The sequence below is a fragment of the Bombyx mandarina genome, chromosome 01 (assembly GCF_030267445.1).
Source record: "Bombyx mandarina strain Sakado chromosome 01, ASM3026744v2".
In the NCBI taxonomy this organism is placed as follows: Eukaryota; Metazoa; Arthropoda; class Insecta; order Lepidoptera; family Bombycidae; genus Bombyx; species Bombyx mandarina.
In genome coordinates this window covers 1258870-1283432 of record NC_143208.1, presented here as the reverse complement: position 1 = coordinate 1283432, position 24563 = coordinate 1258870, and the positions used below count along the sequence as shown (strand labels likewise).

At 37.3% G+C, this 24563-nt stretch overlaps 1 protein-coding gene across 1 annotated transcript in view; it reads left to right on the top strand.

Annotated features, from left to right (window-relative positions):
• LOC114246128 (gamma-soluble NSF attachment protein) overlaps positions 1-24482 on the top strand; it is a 32910-nt gene extending 8428 nt beyond the window's left edge. The window contains exons 3-8 of the mRNA XM_028178540.2: positions 9228-9382; positions 13283-13438; positions 18270-18340; positions 19797-19944; positions 21160-21414; positions 22362-24482. Coding sequence (XP_028034341.1) covers positions 9228-9382; positions 13283-13438; positions 18270-18340; positions 19797-19944; positions 21160-21414; positions 22362-22469 — 893 coding nt within the window. The 3' untranslated portion in view covers positions 22470-24482. The remainder of the gene's footprint in view (positions 1-9227; positions 9383-13282; positions 13439-18269; positions 18341-19796; positions 19945-21159; positions 21415-22361) is intronic.
• The last annotated feature ends 81 nt before the right edge of the window (positions 24483-24563 follow it).

Below are 24563 nucleotides of genomic sequence, written 5' to 3'. Positions count from 1 at the left end.
CTAGGCCAAGTAATGTTTTCGAGCCATTTTTACGTACTTTGTAATTTGCCATTTTTACGCGTGGAAACATTTTAAGTTTTTATTTTTTTTCTTATTGGCTCGCTATTTTTTACCCTAAGTGACCGTTTTAATTTATCTTCTTGTATAAAAGTCTTTATATTATCTTATAGATAATCGCTCAAAATTTTTTGTCCTTTTTGTTGTAAGAAAATAACGCAACAGATCATGGACTCTCCTCGTCTCTTTTTCTTTTATCCTATACTATTTGATTTTGATGTTTTAATACAAAACAATAGCACATATTTTAATCAAATCAAAACTATCATTTTATAATGAAGTGCTTAAAGAGCGGATAGATCTTAATAATACCTTACGGTGTACATTTTATTGTATGTGTAAAAATTACATATGTATTATTTTTTTCGATTTTCGCATATAGTAGATATAGATGTATATATATTATATATATCTATTACTTTTACTGACCAGTCCACAGTCGACCGTGACTACGGTGAAGGTGAAGTATTCGAACCATGGAAAATAATCAAATGACAATAAATATGCGACATTCAATGGTAAAGGTAATATTAATTGAGCAAATATAAATTTAAATTGTAACGATAAAATCTCATAAGCTTCTAAAGGGAAAATCTCTGAAAAGTTAGGATAATTTAATCTTTAATCATCTCTGGGCGACGCGTCGTCAGTTCGCGGTAAGCAAATAAATAACATGACACGTCGGTGTCACGAGGGGCCGCATCAGTGAGGGGTCTCCCGGGGGTTATATTATTCCACATATTTAAATTTTGGTATTATTCGATTTTTTTATAGATTACTTTATATTAATTTAGTTTTAGTAATTTAGTTTATTATTTTATAGATTAGATTAGTTTATAGATTAAAATTACAGGCAGCGGCAGAATAACAGCGATAGTTTCAGCTATCACAAAGCTGATCCGCGGCCTTTTTATCTCCATTGTGTCAGTATAATTAATATATTGTAATATTGTTTAGAATTTGAATTTTTATGTCATATTAATTGAAAAGTTATTTGTATTGTGGAGTAAATAAATGTAATTATTATTATTATGCATATTTCACTGCACGGTACTCGAAAGTTCAGGATTTTTTTCAGTATTTCGGTGTTTGACGATCCCATAAACGCGGGGCCGAAGTATCATTAGATTACAATCAAGGTGTTGCTTCGCCTCAAAACCAAAGGTAGAATTGCTTACCGACAGATGTAGGATAATTCTACCTGTATTGTTTTTAGTTGTATTTAGACTAGTGGTCCTTCGGTAGTCGAAATTCGACCAGAATTAATTGAAATTATATTATAATTCTATTGTCAACAACTTTCGCCAAAACTACACTATAGACAGATAATATTAAAGATAAACAATATTAATCTTTTTTTTTAAATGATTTTATGACCTGGTTACTGGGACCAGTCATGTCTTATTTTTAATTGATATTCTTATTTTTATGAAAAATTATAATATAGAGTGAAACGAAATGAAATGAAGATGATTAATTTGAGATATTAATCAATTGAGATGAAATGACATAATATGGGATGAAACAGAATCTTAGTAAAATGGTGGTCATTTACTGAGATTTTTTCAGTGTACTTTTTGGAGGATCCCGAGAAGTTACGTCCAGAGGCTTTGTTTCATTTTCCCACATTTGTGCACTTTCACACATATTAAACAGATAATAAACCATCGCTATTACACATTTAAACCTGAAGAAACACTAGATAGACAAAATAAAACAAATCACACAACTTCACTCCTTGCGCTCGCCAAAAAGTGTCAATATTCATCTATTTTCCATTTGACCACAGACTAAAAGCAATAACAAAAGTTTGACAGTAAACAAAGAGTATAGTATAGTAGATAATAGTAGATATATGTGTGTGTGTGTGTCAAATACATGGTAGTGTGTGTAATGTTTTTTTTTATATAATATAATGTATTATTAATGCATTATTTTAAAAAAGCATTAGCATTGCGCACTCCTGTATATTCTCTATAAGTATTGAAAATTTCATACTCCTCCGTCCGCGTTATTTTCGTAAAAAGGGGTACAAAGTTTTTGCTTCACGTATTTAATATATAGTTTCTATATCTGAATTTAAAAGGGCGAAAAGCGGTCTTTAAGCACCGCGCAACTGTTGCATTAAAAGAATGTGATTATGCGTAAAATGGCAAAGTTGCATTGAATAGCTGCTATCTATCTAATCATCATCATCTCAGCCTGTACACTGTCCACTGTTGAACATAGGCCTCTCTAATTGATGTCCAGTGCGACCGGTTCCTTGCCACCTGTATTCAACGTGACCAATCTAATATAGTCCAGGAATAATATTTGTAGTCTTAGTAAGTTAAAATTTCATTAGGTTCGTTTCAAAACGCGCTACCTCCACATTCAAGAATAATGTGGGCGATGCATGTACCCGATTTAATGACGTTACAATGCGGAAACTGGAAATTGTATATTTTTTAAATAAATAAAAATATTGTTTTTGTATTCGTTCACAATATCACTTATCGAGATACTTGGGATACTTGTGGTCGACATTTCGAGCGATGTCCAATTTCGGAGTTATTTGGAAAACAAATCCAAGTTGGCTTCCAAAATGCTGGGAGTCCTCAACAGAGCTAAGCGGTACATCACGCCTGGACAAAGACTTTTGCTTTGTAAAGCACAAGTCCAGCCTCGCGTGGAGTACTGCTCCCATCTCTGGGCCGGGGTTCCCAAATACCAGCTTCTTCCATTTGACTCCATACAGGAGAGGGCCGTTCGGATTGTCGATAATCCCATTCTCAGGGATCGTTTGGAACCTCTGGGTCTGCGGAGCGATTTCGATTCCCTTTGTATTTTGTACCGTACGTTCCATGGGGAGTGCTCTGAGGAATTGTTTGAGATGATACCATCATTTCGTTTTTATCATTGCACTGCCCGCCACCGGAGTAGAGTTCATCCATACTACCTGGAGCCACTGCGGTCATCCACAACGCGTTTCCAGAGGTCTTTTTTGCCACGTACCATCCGGCTATGGAATGAGCTCCCCTCCACGGTGTTTCCCGAGCGCTATGACATGTCCTTCTTCATACGAGGCTTGTGGAGAGTATTAAGCGGTAAGCAGCGGCTTGGCTCTGCCCCTGGCATTGCTGAAGTCTATGGACGACGGTAACCACTCACCATCAGGTGGGCCGTATGCTCGTCTGCCTACAAGGGCAATAAAAAAAAAAATTAAACTTGCCTTCATTTTAAAAAAAACGTCTCACATGTATCCCTTATTGCTACTGAAACTTTCACCGTATTTTAACAAATACATATTTTGTGAAATCAATTATTAAAGATTTCATACTAATGGAATTGTGTCTGCCTCTGTACCAGTGTTTGTTTGTTGTCCATTGTGCGGATAATCAGGCTCACCTGTCCGAATGCACGCGGTTGAAATGCTTGGCTTCGTTCTATTGTGGTTTTCAGTTGTACACTCGTTTGAATATGCAAGTGAAAATTCAATTAGAGAAACTGTGAAAACCCTGAATTCATTCTGTGCGTTTCGAATTAAAATGATCAATTCGGAATATTTATGTTCTATAAATAATGACTAACAGAGGCTCGTATAGATTTTTTCGTATAGATTTTTAATTAGAAATACAAACTGAAAAATGTATATATCGTATTTGGGATCAAGAACAGTCCTTTTGTCTAACTGATTTTAGTTACAAAAGCAAAATCTGATAGTTGTTCTATCAAACAATACAAAGGATCTTTACTTTCTTAGGAATCAACACGGTATGTCTTTCTCATTGGAATTCAAGTTTAATAAGAAGTAATAGTGACTGGACTACGGCATACTTGCCTGTAGAAATTTCTCGAAAGTAATTTCTGAATTAATATTTGTTTTATATTGTTTTTGTTTCGTTATATACGATTAAATTGAAAGTAGAAATCGTTTTGGTCATTTTGTAACGCCCCACGTTTATTAGTATCGGTACGTAAAGCGCAGTTTTTTTTATTCGATAACTTTAGGACTTTTAGCAGACGTCGGATATAATTTTTTTTTTTATTGCCCTTGTAGGCAGACGAGCAAACGGCCCATCTGATGGTGAGTGTTTACCGTCACCCATGGACTTCAGCAATGCCAGGGGCAGAGCCAAGCTGCTCATTTTCAATGTTTTTAAAACAAAAATGCAATGTAGCAATGCACCTTTGCTAATAATAAAACAAAAACAAAAAAAAAGGATTCAAAATAATATTTTATTACCTACTACTTCGACGAATTAAGTACTACAATATACGATTGAATCGAACTGCTTCTAACAATTATATCGTTCTCAATATGAATATGTAAAGTTGAATAGAATTTATGAAATGTTTTAACTGCGATTCTTTGCAACTACGGTGATGACTTTTTCTGAATATCTATTTACAAACAGAGATTTAACAAAACATTTTAAAAGCACTCAAATAAAACACTGAACATTTTCCCTAACGCTGCGATAAACATTTTAAAAGCACTTAAATAAAACTTGAACGTTATTCAGATATGATTTTCATGAAAACCTCGGATGTTTTCTTCATAGTTTATGTAAAACTGGCGATTTCCCGATAATTCCCAGTACCTATTTAAGCTCTTGAATTTGGTTTGTTCGTTAAAATACGACGAAAGGTCGCCTGCTTGAATAAAATAAATTTTGTAATTTTGTTACTGTGCAAATAAAATTACTTATAATAATATTACTATTGTTAAGGAAAGCTTATTATATTGTATTTAATATACTCTGATGTTTTCGGTATTATTTATATCGAGTTCTTTGAAGTTCATTAACGTTTCTAAATGAAAATATTTTTATTTACACCTCGATATTGACGCAATTTAAGTGTCGGAGGTCAATTTACTAAAGCTGTTATATTGCTGGTCATAGTTTTAATTTAATCCTTTTTTCTTCTTCTTATAAAACACTTCACTCGACTTTCCTATGTGACTTTCTGTCGCTGTTAAATTTCATGCTCATTTCCGCAAAAGTTCTACCAAAAGTTCTACAATTTTTTTTGTTTTTATTGAGGTTTCACGAAGCCATATTTATTTCTTAAAAACAATAAATCCCATTAGTGAAAACTCGTACGTCATCCACATAGAGCACGGTAGCCTTGTAACTCGACAATCACAAAGTACATTGTAAATTCTTTTAAAATACGAAGCGCGGAAATTTCAGCCACATTTTAATATACTTTTCAGGCACGCCAAATACCCTTTGTGTGCGTATTGTTAGTGTAAAAACTAGGTCACACCGACTACCCCTCCGAGCCACTGCTGTATGTATTTCTGAGCATTTCACATGTAACATTGTATGATTGTTTGTAAACTCTGACATTTAATTGGAGAGGGCCTGTGTAGAACGCGAATTTAATTGTCTAGTGGCGGACAGCCGTCATAGAACGCAAGATATTTGACAGATGCCTCGCTTACAACATTACCAAGATAAGCTTGCATATTTACAAGTTCGGAACAACAACATTCGGACGGTCGGTCTACCGAGCAATCACACCCGCTCGGTGGATGATCTTGCTTTCGTCGTCAAGCTCCAAAATAGTATCTTCATTTTACGAAAATCCTAGCCACTTTAGACGATAACGTCTTCGTCTATATTAAGATAAAAAAGAAGTCTCAGTTATACTGTAATTAAGGCTACCTTTAATTTTCAAACAACAGCGCACGACTGTTTTGTTAAACACGTGAAACACGTGAGACTGTGAGACTTTTTTGTGGCTGCGTGGCTGTGTAACAGCTCCATGAGCTAGGGAAAGTCAAACCCACTAAACAGACTGAAACGCCCAATCTCCGCAGAGATCGAACTTGAAAAGAGAATGGAGTAGAGAGCTAGGTCACGGAAAAGTACCACGAGACATGTAGGTCCAATTATTGGCCCTCGATTAATCTTGAGTAGTATAGTACCATAGCGGCTTTGATGGCGGTTCTCTTACATTTTGACTGAATTAGCCATAATGCTAATGAGTTTTCCAGTATTTCCATGTTTTTCTTTGGCGCGGCCCGACTGCTTATTGATTATGAATGCATAATGAACCACGGATGACTTAGAGCGGCCCGAAGAGAAATAAACCGCTATTTTAGACGTGAAATTGCAAATTTTATTACTAGTTTAATAGATGAAGCAAAATTTACATTGACAGGGAAAGCACTGAGCCATGATTACGAAAATTGTAATTCAAATATTTTTAAATGTTGGAATAAAAATTATTCTAACTATTTATTTGCTATGTTCAAAACTTAGCATCACACAGATATAAATAAATGTATTATTTTTGTTGAATTTGGACCGTGAAGATGAAGAAGACCCGAAAGATAGAGAGATGAAAATATTTAAGGCATGTAAGCTAAATTAACACCTAGTTTGCTCCTAGGCTATCAGAGAACAGTCGATCGTACTGGCTAAAATTGTTGATATTTTATTAACGATAAAATACCTCATCAATTCATATACACCTGTATATATACAACTGTATACACCTGTGTAGCTTAACTTAATAATGAATTTGTCGTATCGATAAGGTGCCCCACGTATCCTCGACTTTCCAAGATTCTTATTCATCTTAGGCCTTACAGTCCAGGGTGGACCTTAGCCTGGTCTAATAGGTTTCTCCAGACTGCTCTGTTCAGGGCTTTCTACTTCCAGTTCTGCACACCGATAACTTTGAAATCGTGCTCTACGCCATCTAACCATCGGAGTTTGGGCCTGCCACGACTTCTGCGGCTCTCTGGTTTGCCATATAGTAGATGTCTTGGTATTTTGGTCTCCTCAATTTGAACTACATGTCCTGCCTATCAAAGATTCTTATTCTACAGGTTTATTATGTCCATTAAATTCACATGACTAATTCTGACGTATTTTTTAAAATTTTCGCGGCTACCTGCAACATAGACACTATTATCAAACGAGTTTCTACAACCATTTTCTGCTTTAATAAGTACCCGCTATTTCGATGTTGTTTTAAGCGTAGACTGAGGGTCTGACACTATGAGCAGAAAAGACTGTCTACCATCTTTCTACTCTTTCTAGTGGTAATACCGAAAACAGACTATTCTAGAAGAATAATAGTGCCTATAACTGATGTATATAGTTGGAACCTGCTCTGGGACTGCAGGCGGGCTTTGGTTTGTGTTGACTAGTGGTAAGAATGTATTGTAAGCTCGTGTTTCATCGAAAAAGCGTCACGATAATCCTCTTATCGTGACCGCCTCTAACAACATATCCAACCCAGGCGACGGGGAAACACAAAGCCGCCGTTGCCCAAAATATGTTTTATCGGGTCCTCCAGATTCAACTCTCGGTACTTTTAGGCTCTTCATGCACCTGGCACCGTTGTCGTTGAACTCGTCGAATACAACGAAGAGTTTAACATGCAACTTAGCCCATAACCACAGCCCTTTGTTCTCGCTGGATCTTCTCAGGGGTCACGATTTCGATCCGGTGGTGGATTCACCGAAGTACTGTTCTTTCTAGAGCTAGTGTTAGCAAGTTCTCTCAGGTTGAGCCCCGTAAGCTCACTTGCCCGTTCGCGCTTATTTGAAATACCCCCATAGGCTACCAACAATTAGATAGTAAAAAAAAATCTTGCCCTCGGGTAGTTCTCGGTATGTTCTCCGTTTCGAAGAGTGGGTTAGTCATACAATGCAATTTATTTATTTTTGCTTTTCTTTCTATCCGGGGCCAAACCTTCTTTATAAGGTTCTATCACACTAAACGACTCCCTTGCACTCTTATACCCGACGTTCGATCTCCGACTGGAGTCAGAACCTGGTCAGAGTAAGGGGGTTCCCGCGGTCAACACTACAACCTGACTGGTGTCGCCACCCCTAGGGCGCTCGACCGACGGATCGTCAAGGTCATAGTCTACGACCAACGACGTTGGTCTCTGTGCTATGGCGATCTTATCAGACCGATATGCTTCAGCCCATGTCTCAAAGGGGGGGGGCGGCTTTATCAGATAGGATATGAGCTCATCAACCCCTTTACATCAATAAAATATGTTTGTACCCAAAAGGAAATCCGTAAATAATCTTTTATATGATATCTGAATATATTCACTGCGACAAAAACGCCCATTCTGAAATTAAATCATATATAAAAAATATTAAATCGTTTTCCAACAAACAAATACTTAAACTGTTTATGAGGATTTCCTCCTGAGATTTTAAGAAAAGGAAAAAGAAAATATTTGATATTTATTTTGTTAGTGATACGGCTTTTAAGGCAACGAAGGCTGTTTACTGGTAGTAGGACCTCTTGTGAGTCCACGCGGGTGGGTACCAACACCCTCCATATTTCTGCCGTGAAGCAGTAATGCGTTTCGGTTTGAAGGGTGGGGCAGCCGTTGTAACTATACTGAGACCTTAGAACTTATATCTCAAGGTGGGTGGCGCATTACGTTGTAGATGTCTATGGGCTCCAGTAACCACTTAACACCAGGTGGGCTGTGAGATCGTTCACCCATCTAAGCAAGGAAAAAAAATATAAAACGGTTATTGGAATAAATACTTAAATGCCAGCCGCGCATTGAACCAGGAGTTTGAGAAATTTGTTGCTTTAACTCTTGGTTATTAGGTAGTTGTCGGCCAGCATTTTTATCGGAAGGACATTCGTCATTCTGAACCGGGTGCGCATGGTACGGGCAAACGCACACAATGCGTGCGTAGGTATGCTACATAAACAAAAACTATGCACGTGTACGTGGTGTACGTGAATGAAGTGAAACTTCTTTTTCGATGCGTAGTATTGTGTTTTTTTTTTCATTTTTCATCCTTTGAAAGGATATTTGATTTAAGCGACATTTTGCTTAATAGGCGACATTTATCATTGTATTATAATTAAAGGTGCGTTTTATTTGGTATTAATATCAACAATTAGATGCTTTTAATTGAACTTCAATTAAGTTTTTTTTTAATGCTTAGTTGGGTTGATGAGCTCATAGCCCACCTGGTGTTAAGTGGTTACTGGAGCCCATAGACATCTACAATGTAAATGCGCCACCCACCTTGAGATATAAGTTCTGAGGTCTCAGTATAGTTACAACGGCTGCCTTCAAATCGAAACGCATTACTGCTTCACGGCGGTGGTACCTACCCGTGCGGACTCACAAGAAGTCCTACTACCAGTAACAATAACACTGACGTCGCAATAAACTTGCAGCTCAGTGCTACCGTATCGCTCGGGACCTGAAGCAAGCCAGGGACTGCTACTACCGCGCTTCAGAGAGCTATAAGAAGAACAGGTCGTTCTTCCACGCGGCTAAAGCTTTGGAGCAAGCCCTGCTCGTCGGCAAGGAGCTCAGCAATGCTGACGAGGTATGAAATTATAACTTTTAAGTTTCTTTTGTATTTATGAATAACTAGCTGACGCGACAGACTTCGTAGTGCCTCAATTGATAAATAAAAGACTTTTGTATGAAATAAACTTAAAACAAACAAAAGGAATCCGTCCGACCGAGGACACATCACAGGAAAAACAAAATTGTTATTTTTATTTAATTCCGAGCATTTTCATATTTATCTACGTACGTACGAGTTTCAGCGAGACTAACGAACAGCAATTCATTTTTATATATAGAGATTTTATATTGTTTAGACGGCTGGACGAGCTCACGGCACACCTTGTGTGAAGTGGTTACATCAACATCAACAACTTAAACGTCGTCAGCAACATTGAGCATTTTTTCTTTCTTTTTTTATTGCTTAGATGGGTAAACGAGCTCACAGCCCACCTGGTGTTAAGTGGTTACTGGAGCCCATAGTCCAATGGTCTTTTCCATTTTTATATACGGAGCGGAGACCTGGACCCTTAAAGCAGCTGATCGCAAACGCGTGGATGCTTTTGAGATGTGGTGCTGGAGAAGAATGCTCCGGATACCTTGGACAGCGAAGAGAAGCAATCAGTCTATCTTAGATCAACTGCAGATCAAGACTAGACTGTCCACACTCTGCCTTCGCCGCGCACTCGAGTACTTCGGTCATATTGCTCGGAAAACACCGGATAGCTTAGAAAGACTATTCGTGACAGGGAAGATCGAGGGAAAGAGACCGCGCGGGCGCAGTCCGACAAGGTGGTTCGACCAAATCCGCACCACACTAGAGATCCCATTCCACGACGCCCTTCATGCGGCCAATGATCGGAGGCGCTGGCGGGACATCACAAGGAGTAAAATCATGTCGAATTATAATGGTCACGACCCTCAGCAGTGAGGAAACGACGCGAGGAGGAGGAGCCCATAGACATCTACAATGTAAATGCGCCATCCACCTTGAGATATAAGTTCTAAGGTCTCAGTATAGTTACAACGGCTACCCCACCCTTCAAACCGAAACGCATTACTGCTTCACGGCAGAAATAGGCGGGGTGGTGGTACCTACCCGTGCGGACTCACAAGAGGTCCTACTACCAGTAGAGCCTACCACATTGAGTATGAGTCTAAAAAAAAACACTATTTGTTGGAGTAACATGTTTGATGACGATAAAAGACCGTCACAAAGAACGTACTGGGTTATATTTTTCTATAAAATATAAATTCTAGTAAATCAATTAAGAAAACCCAGTTGATGTCTTACGCGCTCAATATAAACATTTTAATATGTATATGTATTTTATTTTGTAGTTGAAATCTATACTAATATTATAAAGCTGAAGAGTTTGTTTGTTTGAACGCGCTAATCTCAGGAACTACTGGTCCGATTTGAAAAATTCTTTCAATGTTAGATAGCCCATTTATTGAGGAAGCCTATAGGCTATACATACATCACGCTAAGACCAAGACAAGGGGAGCACCAACAAAGAATGTTTCAAAATCGGAGGTTTTTCCCTTTTGAGAGCTTCCGCTGCGTGCGCTGCAGAAACGGTTAAAGTTTCGCTAAAATAATGTATGACAGAATTGTTCCCCTTTAAAAATCTAAAAAAAGTCCGCGTTAGCATATGTCTATATGTTAAGGTTGGCTCACTATAACGTTTTTTATGCTAACCAAATTTATTCTAAAATAAAGCATTATTTGTGAACTATTCCACGCGGACGATGTCGCGGGCAAAAGCTAGTACAATATAATTGTGTTTACATTCTTCACAACTAAAGTGAGTCGACAGTACGATTCAGGTACTTTTTCGTAAAGTAATTGTAAAGTACTGCTTTTGTTTCTGTCGCAATGCGTTTGATTGCGAAGGACGCTGCTCGGTCCGTGCGGAATAAAGAATCGGACGGACCATATCAATACATACCCTCATATTGTAATAGTTTCGATTGTTTTTTTGTATATATGTAACGGAATATATGGTGATATTCACTTCAGAACATCGGAATAAGTTGAAATTTAGCATTTATCAAAAACCGACAATGATTAATTGATAATTAAATTAAGTGATATTGAGTTGTATACATACTAGCGGCCCGCTCCGGTTCCGCTCGGGTCTTTAACAAAAATTACAAAGATATTTGACGTTGTTTTATTTTTTTAAATGAAAGAACACTTATCGCGGCATAACTATACTAGTTAGACATATGCTGTCGCGACACCTTATGTCAATAATAATGTATTCTACAAATATATATACCTGATCCTTTTTCCAAATTCCGTTCCAATTTCCAATCCAAAAAATAAATCCATTAACACACTTCCTGAACTTTTTGCATGGCTGACGCACAAACCGTGCAGGCCAAGAAATGGGAGAAAAAAAAAAGTCGTACTACATTATTTTATTCTATCATCAATGGTTTTCGCAGGTCGCGCGATGTAAAGAATATTTTAACTAATTTTTTTACACCTTGGGTTACATTATTGGAGTTTTAGTAAGGATCCCTAATTTTTTTCAAAAAAGATTATAGCCTATGTCACTCGGGGATAGTGTAGCTTCCAAACAGTGAAAGAATTTTTTAAATCAGTTCAGTAGTTTTGGAGCCTATTCAATATAAACAAACAAACGAATCTTTCCTCTTTATAATATTAGTATAGATTCGGAATCAGCGATTTTTTTCTCCATCGAATGATACTGGATTCGACGTAATTTACCTCAATTATGTTTACCCCATTAAAATAGCTGAAGAAGTTTTTCAGCTATATGATATTTTTTCCAAAATTTTAATCTTTAAATGGCGCTCCTGTAAAGTTGCAAAATGTGGCTTAAACCAAATAGACATTCGCCTCTCAATATGTTATATTATAAAATTTTATATACATAATAAGTTTACCTCATTATTCTGACCGGGATACACTGAATTAGTGATTTTGCTTATATCCGAAGATACTCGTAAATTAGTATCTTACGGCAAATACACGTTTGAGATGTACGATAAGATTTCCGTGACTCAATCTTGAAGACAAATTTATATGCATATGTCTAACTGGAAGGATCAGAAAGAGAGTTTTTTTTTTAATGTGTGAAATCAAATAAATAATTTATCAAGATTATGCAATTTGAGTTCTTAGTAAAAAAAATCATTTTTTTGTTCTTAGCCGAATAAGAAAGTAGTTTTTTTTTTAAGTATGAATATAAACTTCATTTATGTAAAGAGCAGTACAGAGTACAATGCGGTTGAAAATAAATTTTATTATTATTTAGAAATATACATATGTTTCTAAATATTTTGTAATTTTGTTTCATTTTTAATTAGTTTAATAATTAACTAATAATTAGGTACTAGTAGCGACAAAAAAACAATAAGCAGAAATTTATTTTCAACTGCATTGGACTCTTTGCATCTCTTTGCATAAAATGAAGTTCACATCCATATTTAAAATGCTAAAGGAAATGAACTCTTCTATTTAAATAACTTGCTTTTAGAATCGAGAAGTATTACTGGAATCTATTTAAGATACCATACAACTTCTAGCAATTTTGTCGAAATTAAATTATATGGACACAGTCTTCGGTCCGCGGTTATTAAGGATGAATATCATCCAAAGAGTCCAATGCGTGTGCCCATTTTACGTCAAGATTACATTGAAGTTAAATTTTTTTTTAGCTGAAATGAAGTTTCACACAACAGGTCTGCTGTTCCTTGCCATTAAACAGAAATAACCGATTTATTTGTGTGATTGTTATCATGAACGGCGTGTACGAAGATTCTGGAGTCCGCCATTTTAAAATTGATTGACTGATTGACACAAGTCAGTAAGCAGCCTTTAATGGAAGATATCAGCATTCTGTTGCGAAGTCTTAGTAACATCAATGCTGACTTGTAGATAACGAATATTTTGTATTGGTAGCTGTTCAACTTGGCACTGGAGGCCTCTAGCCTGTACCAGCAGCATGGGTCCGGGGACAGCGCCGCCGGACTCTTGGACAAGGCCGGTCGCATCCTAGAGCAGGACACACCCCAGCTGGCCGTGAAGCTGTACCAGCACGCTGCCGATATTTCTGCCGTAAGTAGTAAATTCATAATTTATCTTATGGTGAAAATGTTGATGAACTTACTTACTTAACAGTGTTGGAAATATGGTTGATAAGGCAACCCTGAAAAATTATGTGGGTAACTTTCTTTTTATTGCTTAGATGGATGGAAGAGCTCACAGCCCATCTGGGGCTAAGTGTTTACTGGACCCCATAGACATCTACAACGTAAATGTCACCGCCAACCTTGAAATATAAGTTCTAAGGTCTCAGTATAGTCGCAACGGCTGCCCCACCTTTCAAGTCGAAACGCAATAACTGCTTCACGGCAGAAATAGGCAGGGTTACACAGGTACTTACCCGTGCGAACTCAAAAGAGGTTCTACCATCAGTAAAAAAATTAATATTTTTAAGATCTCTTGGTATTAAAAGGCTACCAGAGTTAATTTATTTCAAAATCTGAACATTCGTTTAGTTTGAAAGAGATAAATGCGATCGATATTGCATTTTATTGTATAATGTTTGTATCAATCTTCAAACTGGAATGTATTACCCCTTTAAATAGGTAGCACACACTCGGGTCGGCTTAGAATGCTCTACCGCTACGAATAATATTTATTCAAAGTGCATTTCTACTTCGTTCAAAGAACTCCGTACAGTGAGGATTTTTTGCAAAAGTTGATCATGCTTCTTACCTATTTTTTCAACATTAAACGTCTATAAGATCCCAGTATGTTCACAATGAAGGATAAAAATGACATAAATTAAAATCGCATTTCGTTTATGTGATGATATTATTGTAAGTATTTATATGATATTATTCACTCAAAATTGTAATTAGCTTGATGATTGAAAAATCAAGTTTAAAGTTAATATCGGGTCGCGTATTCGAGCGCACTGCTTGAAATGTTTATTCTGGTAAATAATTATGAAAAGAGGTAGCAATGTGGTCGCTTTGAGGATTGAAAAATAATTTTGTTAATGCACAGATGTCACAGTGTATTTTCTCGTTGTGGAGAGAGCACCGCTAATTTATTCCGTGATCACGACTAATATATTAAAAGTTTTAAATAGAATAAGAGTGCCTTGTGCTTTCCGATTAATATGTCCGTTGATATTTGATTAGAAAATTTAATGAAAATAGGTGTAACGCAGATAATTCTCAAATGCCAATGCTCAAATGCCCAATAAAACGCATTCTTCATAGTAGTCTATACTATCTATACTTAATATATAAATCTACAGTGGTTTTTACGGATGTTCCGTTATAACCACTGAACCATGCATCCGATTGACTTGAAACTTGGTATCCGTGTAAAAAATACATGTACTTAATTTAATGGATAGGCTAATATTTATGAGTCTTGGACTCCCTAATACTAATGACAATTAATAATAATGTTAATTTTAAATGCCCAGCGAAGCGGGCGAGTACGGCTAGTCTATAATAAAAAGAAAACTAACAAAGTGTTTTTGAATCACGCTTAAGTCTTGTGCGATATTACAATATCGTCTATTCTATTCATTAAAGTGCACAGGTATTTCATTATAAGTACTTTGATGTTAATCTCGCTGTAACTGGCTATAATCCTGGATCTGTCTGGATCCATATGTACCGATAATATTTGCTATAGTACCTACGGCCTTCGAATAAGCGGAACTTGTAGTGGGCAAACTAATATCGGACGAAGTTGAAGTTGTTCATAAATCTGCTGAGTTTATAACTACACATTACTTTATTTGCAGCCACATAAAACATAGTATTTTTTTTACTACTGTTATGATTTCAAAATTTCTAAATTATAATTTGCGTAATTACTGGTGGCAGAACCTCTTGTGAGTCCGCACAGGTAGGTACCACCACCCTGCTTATTTCTACCGTTAAGCAGTAATGCGTTTCGGTTTGAAGGATGTGGCAGCCGTTGTAACTATACTGAAACTTCAGAACTCATATCTCAAGTTGGGCGGTGGCATTTACGTTGGAAGATGTCTATGGTATCCACAACACTCGGCAACGACAAGTTGCAGCAGCTTCGCCACCCCCATGGCCAGGGACTGGCCCCACACGGGCGCCCCGTATAGGGCTAATGATCGCACCACCCCCGTATAGAGACGGCGCGTCCCCTGGTCAGGCCCCCCGAAGTTGGGTAGAAGCCGGCTTAACGCGCCGGCCACCCCCGACAAACGAGGGGCCAAGTGCTGAAAGTGAGCACGGAAGGTACGATTGTCCAGAATGAGGCCAAGGTACTTCAGCTGCACCCCGACCCCGATACAGACGCCTTCAACCACGATATGGGCATCGACAGGTGATAGATTTACTGATTGGATTTACTGAGCGCCACGCCGAGACCCAAACTCCTGATTTTGTCGATGACATGCACCACCCCAGCGGAAGCAGGACGGGCAGACTCAGCAAAACTCCCCCCCAGGCCACGACCAACGTGCCGTCTGCGTAACAGATTACGCTCAGGCCCGGGAGGAGGGCACTCCTCAGCACCTAGTCATACCCGATATTCCACAAAAGGGGGGCCGAGCACCGACCCCTGTGGAACACCGCGCACAACCGGGAACCGGCCCACGATCCCACCGTGTCCGGTACACGTGACTTTCAAAAAGGGTGGTAAATTTATGACGTTATAAAAGAGCTTGTAAAGGATTCATTTAATTAAAAGAAAAACCTTGATTTTTAATTGATAAACGAGTGTTTATGACGCAAAACGTATACCGCTTCCTGGATTAATTCGTGTCTGTCGCAATATGCTCGAGTTTCATAAAGGTTCGTTTATAAAGGTTCGGTTTCATGAAGCCAAAAAAAATCGCTGACTCACACTTTTGTAACATTGTTGTACAGATAAATTACTTGTAGTTATATACATATAAAAGAAGGCACTGGGCCAATATGATTATAAAACTAAAAGAATAAATTTAAATTATAAAAAAAACGCATAAAATTTAAAAAAAAAGTGGGAGCCAACTGACTGTTAAATTTGTTTTTCAATGTACAATTTTATTTACATTTCCGTTATCCTTACATGAAAGAGACAACAATTGATATCTTAAAATAAAAATTTTAGTTCAATGATTACTGTACAACGATGATAGATAGTGTATCATAAATCGAGTTGTATCGTATAGTAAATGCAGTTAGTTTGTGTTACTCTGTGTATTCAGATCCTCGATAGAAACGTTTAAGCTGGTTTCACTCAAGTCTCGGATCATTCTATGATTTCTACGAAACGTGTATTTGCACGTGTCGTGTGTTCTAGAGTTTTCCTTAATTAGTGTTTGTTTTGTGATTGCGAAATTCTTGAAAGTATTCATATCCGATAACGAACCGTGAAATTTGATCGGTACAGATATCGAATCAATATAAAAGACTGTACATCTCTAGATATGCGTGGGATGAGTTTTGAAACAATATAATTTAATTTAGAAGCCTCATTTTTTTATTTACTTCTGACATAATTATTGAATTTCTTCAACGTATACTTACTATTGATTACTCCTTTTATAATCACAGATAATTAATTTTGACGAGCAGACACAGATAAATTGGTTTTTAGGCTAGTGTTAGCAATTCTCTCAGGTTGAGCCCGTGCGCTCACCTACCGATCCGTGTGAAGTTGGAATAACTCCTTAGGCTACCAACGATTGACTAGGGTAAAAATGTATGATGCTTTATAAAAATAAATATGCACGATTTACGGAAGAGAGCTCACGAGTATAGTTCGGTATGTTGGTCCTTCTTTTGCAAAAAAAGATGTGTGGTGTCGTGGGACACCAGATAGGAACGAAGTTCCTTATTATAAAAATACTAGCCGTACTCGCCCGCTTCGCTGGGCATTTAAAATTAAAATTATTATTTATTGGAACGAAGTTCCTTACGGCAGGCTTGGAGGGGATAGGGATTTTGCTGCGCGACCGAACTGAAAAAAATGTGATAGTAAAACCGTAAGAAAAAATCCGTGGAAAAAAGTGCGTGGAATAAAACCGTTAAATGAGACGTGCGCAGGCGCGACAGTCGCATACACAAGCGAGTAGTGTATAATACCTTTCTCTTTCTCCCTCTTTCTTTTCGTTCTCTCATCCATTCTCTTTCTATTTTACGTAATTTATTATTTCCTAAAATACTGCATTTCCTAAATACTTTCCTATACTTAAATAAAAACTAATCAGCAAAATTTAAGAGAAAAATCAAGAAAACCTACATAAAATTGAGCACCATTTTTTTTTTGCAAATTGTGTCTATTCTACATTAGCCGAAGGAACTTCGTTCCTACCTGGTGTCCCACGACACCACTTTTTTTTTTTTGTCATTATTATTAGGGAGTCCAACGCTCATTTATATATCAGCGTATCCATTAAGTACATGTATTTTCTAAATGGATACCAAGTTTCAAGTCAATCGGATGCATGGTTCAGTAGTTATAACGGAACAACCGTAAAAACCACTGTAGATTTATATATTAGTGTAGATTAATTTAAAGTTCTATTCGAAGTATAAAGAAGATAAAACTGGAGGTTTCGCAACAACCCACGGTCATTCGGTAACGTGCGAACTTATTGTGGTACACTTCATTCACGGTTGTTTGCATAAGAGTTAGTGTATTGCGTAAACGAACGCTCTGAGATCGTGGTCAATGAATGAATGAAAAATATGTAATTTTTTGTACGTTATTACAAAGTTAAGTCGTGTGTGCATTACTAATAAAAATCTTGCGTTACGGACGTTTTTTCCCGGTTAGGGTACCCCTCCGCATCGTCCCATAAGGGACTTCATTCCAAAAATATTTAGTAATGTCTGACAATGAATAACGTTTACTGTGACCGCTCCCCTGTGCATTGCAATACAAATCGTTTCAGAACGAGAGCAGCCAGCATCAGGGCATCGAGTACATAAGCAAGGCGTCCAGATTGTTGGTTCGTCTTGAACGGTAAGTGTTCTTGAAGCAATCCGTTATAATATGTCATATTCTTCATAATACAATAAGTAGTTTTAACTCACTCACTCTGAGAAACATGCCACATGGCGTCGCATCACGAGAGCATCGGTATCGCAGGATCCGACTGATGCATGACCACGACCACTCTATCAAGAGTGTACGACTAGGAAGTTTCGTATTCTTGTGGCATGCTCTCCTGTTGTTGTTCCTGAATTATTTCTATTTTAAATTTCCCTCAATCCCACGCAGCGATACAGACCTCCCTACAGTCGTATTTTAATTATGTCTTAGTGCTCAGGAAACCTATCTTGAAAGGAAATTCATTCCAGAGCTCGGTGATATGTAGCAAGAACAATCTCTAGAAATGCATTGTAGATGAACCTTGCGGTATCATATCGTAGGGATGAATTTCGTATGATAGGAGGTGCGATAATCGAAGACGGACGACAGAATCATCCGCTCTAATCCTTCAGATTGGTTTATGTGGTACAAAATACAGAGAGAACTAAAACACGTCGTGCGTATTTTCAGGGAAATGTTCTTCCAAAGCCATTGTAGTACATTGGTATGTGAAATATTCAGAGCGCTCGGTACAATTACATAGCTATTGACGTAATTAGCTGTACTACGTGGAAAGTTATTCGATAATTAAAATGTGTCCGTGAAATATGGTTTGTTTGGGTATTTGATTTGGCTTTAGAAAATGCGAGGTATAGTTTTAACGAATGTTTTACCCAATTTATTTAATTTATAATATTAATTTGTTTTATAGCTTATATAATTTAATTTATAGCTTTTAAGAATAAAAGGTAAACGATACATAAACTGAAATTAACAAGCAAAAACGTTTTGATCGAAATTGACCGTTACTAGTGATAGGGTTGATTGTAAGTCCCCACGAGTGGGTATCACCACCCTGCCTATTTCTGCCACGGAACAGTCACGCGTTACAGATTGTAGCGTTGAAGCAGCCACAATACTTACTATACAATTGAAGCATAAGGCAATTGGAGCCCATAGACATCTACAACGTAAATGCTACCACCTACCTTGAGATAAGTTCTAAGGTCTCAGTATAGTTACAACGGCTGCCCCGCTCTTAAACCGAAACGTATTACTGATTTACGGCAGAAATAGGCAGGGTGATGGTACCTACGCAAATTATAATTTTGCGGGTTTGATTTTTACTACACGATGTTATTCCCTCACCGTGGAAGTAAACCGTGAACATTTGTTAAGTACGTATTTCATTAGAAAAACTGGTACGTGCCAGCGGGATTCGAACACTGATGCATCGCTGGATACGAATGCACCGGACGTCTTATCCTTTAGGCCACGATGACTTCAAAGCTGTACTCTTTATATTACTTACCAATGTCGTGGTCTGTTCTCGAGTCAAGAGGGTTTTAAAAGATTAGTATTTGAGTAGCGTTTGGTATGCTTTCAGCTACGACGAGGCTGTCGATAATTTGCGTCGCGAGATCGGATTCCATCTTGAAGCGAATAACTTGCCGGCCGTGGGCAGGCTGTGCGTGGCCATCGTGCTGGTACAACTGGCCCGCGGCGATACCGTCGCTGCCGAGAAGAGCTACAAGGTAATCGTATTCAATATGGTGCAATGTTAGAGCTTTTTTTTTAGGATTGAAGGATTACTGGTAGCCCGTAGGCCTTTCCAGTTTCACCAGGACAGGTGGGCGAGCAAAGCCTCAGCCAGGAGGGAGATGGTGTTAGAGCTCTGTAGGCATGATATAGCTTGACTATAACGTAAATAATGATTGAACGAGTATGGTGCTAGCGTGAGTAACGTCCTTGTGTATAAACTATGTGTTTCTTACTGGTGGTAGCACCTCTTGTGAGTCCGCACGGGTGGGTACTACCACTCTGCATATTTCTGCCGTGAAGCAGTAACGCGTTTCGGTTTGAAGGGCGGGGCAGCCGTTGTAATTATACTGAGACTTTAGAACTTATATCTAAGGTTGGGTGGCGAATTTACGTTGTAGATGTCTATGGGCTCCAGTACCCACGTAACCCACTTAACACCAGGTGGGCTGTGAGCTTGTCCACCCATCTCAGCAATAAAAAAAATCCTTAATTTTCCACAAATTATTTTACGCAGTATTCTTGAATTAAATAAAACTGAACTCGCCTTTTTTTCTCAATGACAGAGAGTTCAGTCAATTTATATAAGAAAATTCATTATTTGTTTAAACTAAAAAGATTTTTTATAAAAATACATAAAAAAAGGTTTTTCTTTATATCTCCCGGATAAATAGACTACGTATGATTTGTGTAGTTAGTACAGTTTTTTTTTCTATTTTTGTTAAGTAATTTCTTCGAGTACTAGTCGAATCTAAATCTTGGAAGTGCTTCCCCGGTGGTCGAAATTCGACTATAATTAATTGAAATTATAAGTTTGTACACTATTATGATTCTATTATCACATACTATTATACTTCGCCAACACTACATACACTTTTGACGAATATTAATAAAGACAAACAATATTTAATCTATTCTCAATTTGACCACAGACTATATAAATAAAGAAAAGATTGAAAATAAACAAACAGTATGCATGCGTGTGCGTGTCAAATACACGGTAGTGTGTGTAATGTTTTTATTTATTGATTTAATATATTATTAAAGCATAATTAAAAAAAAAAAAAAATTAGCATTCTGTACTCCTTCTCTATATCGGTATAAGTGTGGGAAATTTCATACTGCTCCGTCCGCGCAATTTTCGTGTAAAAAGGGGTTAACATTTTTTGCTTCACGTATTAATATATAGATTCTTCCAAAACCTTTCTAAGGAATGGGGCGGTCACTGCGAAATGGCCGAAGTGCAGACGTTGGATCAGCTGCTCCAGGCCTACGATGAAGAGGACCCGGATTCCGCTCGCAAGGCCCTCCGTTCCCCGTTCATCCGCAGCATGGACGTGGAGTACTCCCGTCTGGCTAACTGCATCCCGCTTCCGGAGCCACTGGACCCGATGATGAGGGCCGGAGTGCGAGAGAACGCCGCGCCGTCGTACGTCAGCCCTAACGCCAGTACATCCGCCTCGGTGGTACGTACTCCCTCTCTAAATCTGGTAGCTCTGATACAAATGTTGTTTTGATAAAGAATTCTATTATCCAAACTGTGTATTTATCTCCAAAACTATTTACTGATTAATATATCCGTCGCGGGAAGTTTATTGGTCACCCCTGTCCTAGAGTGTTGTTAACTAACTAAACTTTGACTTCCAAGACTCCACACCTTCGTGTGGAGAACACTAGTAGGGTAGATCGATTTATTATATAAATGGATGAATCACTACATAGTATAAAACAAAGTCGCTTTCTCTGTCCCTATATCCCTATGCTTAAATCTTTAAAACTACGCAACGGATTTTGATGCGGTTTTTTTTAATAGATAGAGTGATTGAAGAAGAAGGTTTATATGTATAATAACATCCATTAAATAGTGGAGAAATCAATAATAAATTACAGTTTCCGAAGCGCAGCGAGGGCGGGTCGCTAGTTTATTATAATCCGATGGGACTTTTTGGCGGGAACACGAGGAGTGAAGTTGTGTGATTTGTTTTATGTTGTCTATTTAGTGTTTCTTCATGTTTAAATGCGTAATAACGGTAGTTTTTTAACTGTTTAGTATCTGTGAAAGTGTACAAATGTGGGGAAATGAAACAAAGCTGCTGGACGTAACTTCTCGTGATCCTTCAAAAAGTCTACTGAAAAAGTCTCAATAGATAACCACCATTTTACTGAGATTATATTTCATTCCATATCATCTCATTTCATTTAATTTCATCTTATTTGATTAATGTCTCAAATTAATCATCTTTAATTAATTTCATTTCACTCCATATTATCATTTTTCATAAAAATAAGAATATAAATTAAAATAAGACTTGACCTAAAGGTCTTAATTACCAGGTCATAAAATCCTAAAATCCCTTTAAAAAAAATTGCAATCCGATGGTAACACTCAAAATATTGATGAATTGTTTTACAGGAACATCATCGTGCCTACGACGAGGAGAATGAGGAATCTCCCTACGAGCCCGTCACTTACGGCCCCAAGAAGATCGAGGAAGAAGACGAAGACGAGGAGCTCTGCTAAATCAATTACGTAATAAACCCGTTTCCTTAACATCCACTTCCCGAATACACACCTTTAGACCACACACATAACCCAGAAACTTTTAGGCGAAGAAGGCGTTAATGAATTCGAGTGGTGCTTCTTCCTTTGAGAAATTTATCGGAGGAGGAACTTAGTGATGGACTCTGAGCTGTAACTGTAATTTATTGACGACACACAAACAAGACACAAGTTTATTTTTTTTCGTTACATGTCGAGTCAGCAATGTATAGCGCAGAAAACGCTAAGAGTCAATAGTCGCACGAGTTGCGTGATTTTAAATTTTTGTGTTGCCATTACATTGATGGATTTGAATCCAAATGTGATGTTGTATGATTATTGTTTAATCTCATACGATTTCTTTCTGTGATACATGAATTACCTTGTTTTATTTCGTTTAATTAAAACACACACCGTAATTTGAATATAATTTTACGTTTGCCATCGAAAACACTACCGTCACACAATCGTACCATCGTACGTCTGATATGATGTGTTCCAACCTTTTATCTATCTTGCGTATTCTGTAAAATCGTAATGTTAAAGCGAAACGGGTTTATATACTAGTTACATTCCTCAGCTTAAGTAATTACGCCCATAGCGATTGAAACCTTCACTTTGAATGTATTCCGTAATTCGTAATCAAATATTATTAGATATTAGTATAAGGGGATAACGCCGTACATAATTGTATTACCGTAACGAAATCTGGCAACGCGTCATTGTCTCATATCGGATGACGTCATTAATCTTGTGATTGTGTTGTTTAGTGCAATATGCTATTGATCCGGCGGTTCCCGAACATATGTTATCATTAATCTTTAACTTAAAATTTAATCATGTAAGTGTATATTTAGAAGATGCATCCTTCTGTTTAATTGTTTTGATAGTTAATTAACGATACTTTTCATTTACGATTTTTTGTATGCTCAGTTTTTGTATATTAATTATATTTATGTATTTTTTTTAAATAATTAAGTAAGTTGTTAAGTTTTTAATCGGTAATAGAATCTTAAATAGAACGACACTGTCCTAAATTCAGCCAGGCTAAGCGCATTTATACGAATCGTTAATCGAATTATTATATAGTTGTGGTCTATGGACTTCCATTGACCATTCAACATCTCGAAATTAATGCGACAAATATTATATACAACATCGTCCGTTCAATTCAGACCGTCATCGACGACTAGTAAGTCGATTATTCGATCGTATGCATATGTTAAGCCCGAGCGTAACAAGAGCAACTATAGTGAATTTGTTTGCATAACTTTAAAAAAAAAACTACTGCTGTAGCGTTGACAATAAAGAAACGTCAAACTTCAACTGCCTATTTAGAACTAAGAACAAGTCTGAAAACACGCACAAAAAGCGTAGGTATCGCTTGACGTGGCAAAAGGATATAATGTTTTGTCTTTTGTATTTGGCGTTTCAGCCGCTGCCTTTGAAACAGTAAGACTCGTTATAAAATTTAAATAGCAAGTATCGTAATCATTTGAGCGTAGTAAGATTTCGTTCGTATGTATTTGATACTTTAGCCGCGGGTAACGTTTACAGCTTAGGTTTAATGAAACGATTGCTGGATTTACAAATGGAAGATTATTGTGCATTTTACGATACTACTTTTTTTTTCTCTTATCGATAAATTATTTGAGTTACTATGAAACTTTTAAAATCCGGGTATGTAGCTATTAGGGCTATATAATCACATTTCAGCAGCGATTGACTTCAGATTGTTCTGAATAGAACATTTGAATAAATGCACAATAATCGACGGACACATATTTAAGACTCTATTCATGTAATTTTTTAATATGAAATGCATCATTAATATAATATGAAACAATGTAATATTAACCACGCATCAGTGGGATATCTATAGTTCAAGTTCAATTTGCCGCGTTCAGTAAGTGCAGGCGTCAGTTTTAATGATGTATGAGTAAAGTGGAGAGCCCACTATATGTTCACTTTTATTAGTAATAAATGTAATCAATAGACCAGCGTTATTATTAAAACCTATCTTGTCGTTTATACCACTTCCATCACCTATCCTTAGTGGTCACACAGTATAATCTG